Source organism: Sinocyclocheilus grahami, unplaced genomic scaffold, assembly GCF_001515645.1.
Source record: "Sinocyclocheilus grahami isolate Dianchi unplaced genomic scaffold, SAMN03320097.WGS_v1.1 scaffold1409.1, whole genome shotgun sequence".
NCBI lineage: Eukaryota > Metazoa > Chordata > Actinopteri > Cypriniformes > Cyprinidae > Sinocyclocheilus > Sinocyclocheilus grahami.
The window spans coordinates 409,493-413,302 of NW_015506588.1; the positions used below are offsets into that span (position 1 = coordinate 409,493).

General features: G+C 35.5%; 1 protein-coding gene across 1 annotated transcript in view; it reads left to right on the forward strand.

The window, feature by feature from the left end:
- LOC107570047 (myosin-IIIa-like) overlaps positions 1 to 3,810 on the forward strand; it is a gene marked incomplete at its 3' end in the record, with an annotated part of 90,870 nt that overhangs the window by 76,008 nt on the left and 11,052 nt on the right. Inside the window, exons 10-12 of the mRNA XM_016256241.1 lie at positions 691 to 756; positions 1,110 to 1,265; positions 3,083 to 3,146. Coding sequence (XP_016111727.1) covers positions 691 to 756; positions 1,110 to 1,265; positions 3,083 to 3,146 — 286 coding nt within the window. The remainder of the gene's footprint in view (positions 1 to 690; positions 757 to 1,109; positions 1,266 to 3,082; positions 3,147 to 3,810) is intronic.

A 3,810-nucleotide genomic window follows, 5' to 3' on the forward strand; every position in this document is an offset into this window, starting at 1 on the left:
TTTCTCCAGTCTGACACCCGCTGTTTGTGTGGGGTGCAGCGTGCGATAAGCAGAGATGTATGCCCCCCCATTAGGGTAATTAATCGCTGTCAGAGGCACAGAGTGTGCTCCTGACGTGCTAGCCGTTGGGCTGGAGTACACTTCCTCAACCCTGCTCTCCCTCTGCTAATAGCCCCCTTCACCAGGACATCAAATGACGGCTAATTAGCTCTATTGTTCCACAGCAGGGAACGCTTGTCAGGTCCTCTGTGACACCATTAAGTGTCTATCTGCTTACTTATCTACATGTACAGGGAAAAGCTTGCTGGCAGCCTTCATAGACAAAGCTTTTTCACATCAGCACAAATTTACTAAAAAAAAATCACTTTCACTCATGCAACTTCAACCTCAAATAAAAGCACAAGGGAGACCACGGAAAAATGTCACTATTTTTACCTTACTGAAGTTTATAGCACATGCATGCGTTTTGGTATATAGACATTTTTCTTTGAGTATAATTAATATGGTCCGTACTTATAAGGACAATTGAAATGGTTCACCTATTCACCTAACAGCCAATTTTAGGCAGTAATCTAATAATCTTATCAAGTGAGAAGTGTCTTTTACCTTTAAAGTTAATGGAATCAATTCCCTCTCCTCATTTCTCTCTCACACTTATCTTTGTCTATCTATCTGTTTTTCTCTGAACAGAAATCCTCCACCCACCCTACACCAACCAGAGCTCTGGTCAAACGATTTTAACGATTTTATATGCAAGTAAGTAACACAGGTTAAATGTATTTGTATTTATATGTACGGCATTGGCAAATCCAAAGTTTGTTGGTTGTTAAAGTTTTGTTAGTTTTTTTTCTTTTAGACACTGATTTTGTGGGTTAGTTACTCTCATAAAGAGCCGTGTCTGAGTGTCTCATAATGCCTCGTCATACTTTAATTATCCTCCTGCTGTTTTACCAGAACTTTGCTTGTAACCGTAACTGAATTAATCTCAACAACCTTTAGCTTGTTTGTGTTTTTCCTGAATCTTGTCCTTATCAGTTGCCATTTGATTTGACTTCATCTTGGACATTTCAACACATATTCTCCCATTTTTTTGATTGTGTCCCCTTCAGGTGTCTGATAAAGGATTTTGAGCTCAGGCCCAATGTGTTTGACCTTCTTCAGCATGTCTTCATCAAACAGATTGTGGGGCGAGAGAAGACGCTGCAGAAGCAGCTGATGGAGCTAATCGACCTCAACCAACAAATGGGCGTTATCGAGAAAACAAGGTAGTTAGACACAAATATCAGCTCTAGTGCTTTCTGTGAGTCATACAATGTGTTTAACGTGACAAAAACAAAGCGTTTAAAATGCCACAAGTTTTAGTTTGGACTGTTTCTGACATTTACAATTTAAAAGGCACTTTTTTCAATAAAATTGTTCACGCTTAAGAATGAGATGAATCCTCCAGCCACACAAGTGACGTAGAACAAGAATCATTCTACATATTCTTGTGAAAAAGAAGTGCACTTAATTGTATTAAAGTGTTGTAAAATTATATATTTTTGAAACACTGTACTCAAAACATTAGATATATTAATGAAATTACTAAGTAAGTGTATTTAATGAGTGTACACTTTCTTAACACACTTAAGTATACTTTTAAAAAGTGCGTTTTGTAATAATGTCAAATTAAAAGTTTTACTTTCAAATTCATTTGAACTCCTTGTTTTAATAAACTTTTTAAAAAGATGTACACTTAGCTAACATTCTAAAGCACATGTAAAGTACTTGATTCTAATTTTTACTGTAGTGCGTTCAATAGTACATTTAAAGTGAATATATTTGAATTATACTAAGTCACAACTTCATTATTACAAATGTGTAATTAAAAATATTTAAATACGTGACATATGAGTTTCAATAGAAATGAATTTACAGTATTTTAGATGAACATAAATGCTTGTCAGTGCGTTCGGCAGTATATTTTAACCGCATTTCAAAGACAATAGAAGTAATTATAAAATCACATGTAAAGATTGAATTACCGTATATGGTATGTCCTGTTAAGTGTGTCAAAAACAACATGCAGCTCATTGCTTTTAATAAAAATTGAAACTGTAAGACATTTTTATTTGAATTTCAGTTAACATTAGTCATTAGTCTGAAAACATTGCATTCAGTTCATGATTAAGTATGTTCTTTTAAAGTATATCATTTCCGTAATGAATACTCTTTTTATAACTATGCTAAAGTGCACTTCTTTTTCACACGGAATGATTGGCCGATCTCTACCTGAGATTGTATCAAGAGAAATAGTCCATTGACACAAAGGGAGGAAACCTTAACGCTCGATGTGGTGGCTGCTGTTCTGCTTTACATTTAAAAGAACCGATGCATTATTATGTAGAAGTGCATCAAAATGCTCATTATGATGGCAGAAAATTTGAAAGTCCCATCTTGCATTAATAAGAGATTGTTTGTTTACTCTAGAACATGCTTGAGCCGTAGCTGGACCGACTTGTAAAATACTAATTTTCCATTTTTAGTGCCTACACTCTTAAAAATAAAGGTGCTTCAAAAGGTTCTTCAAGCGATGCCATAGAAGAACCATTTTTGGTTCCACAAAGAACCATTCAGTCAAAGGTTCTTTAAAGAACCTTTGACTGAATGGTTCTTTGTGGAACCAAAAATGGTTCTTCTATGGCATCGTGAAGCACCTTTATTTGTAAGAGTGTAGTGAGCACAGTTTATACTCTTGTTGATACCTTTATGATACCAAATATTATTTCTATTTTATTAAAACGTAATGTTGACAAATTATACCTTTGCATTTAAGCGTCTGACACCCGCTGTTTGTGTGGGGTGCAGCGTGTGATAAGCAGAGATGTTTGCACCCTATTAGGGTAATTAATTGCTATATATTAATATACTATTATTGACTTGACATACAGTGTTCATCTAAAGCATGTTTAAACAGACAACAATTTAAAAATAACTCTGAATGTAAGAATATGTCCTGTGTAATCAGCCTTGAAAGCTAGTGATATATCAGAATTATTTATAAATTAAAAACTTACATAAACACGTTCATAAAAAAATACAGGATCTCTGCTGACTGCAGTACTGGCCATTATGGTTGCACCAGAGGCCCCCTCATCACAACCCCTGCTTTGCCTCCAAGATATTAACTTCATTTTTATCATTTAAGCCATCTTGGAATAACTGAAAGGAGAGACAGTGATTCCAGGTATGATATATTTACGGTCAGTCACATGGGTTAGATCGAGTCTACTTCCTGTGGATGTAGCAGTAGCAGCTTTCTGTCTCTGAACATTATGTTGTGGCGACTTCCCTTGCAACTTTCCCAAAAGCTTCAATTGTTGACCCAATGGTGTGTTCTTGTGTTTCGCAAAATATCTTGTAAGGCAGCTAGTTACCAATATCATTGAGAATATGTGCTCATATCTTGTGCTTTTCTTAGCTCTGTAATTTCCGATCTTAAGAGTGCTTAGGATGTAGGGTTTATTCAGGAGTTGCTCTTTTAAATGTGTAAATAAATATATGGTTTGGACCAGTGTGCTGGGCTTTCTTACTTTACCTAACATTTGTTCAATAACATCACAGCCATAAGCTCTGTTCATGTTTGCAGTCAACTGTCTACATACATAGGCAGCTTCCTTTTGAGACAGCATGTGTTACTCACAAGAAGCATGTGAGGGCTTGCCATTAGCATGTTGCTAAGCTAACAACATTCATATTTAGTGTGAAAAGTCTTAGCAAGCATTAAAATACATAACACAAATATTGAGTAAATTAGTTCAGCTATGTTAT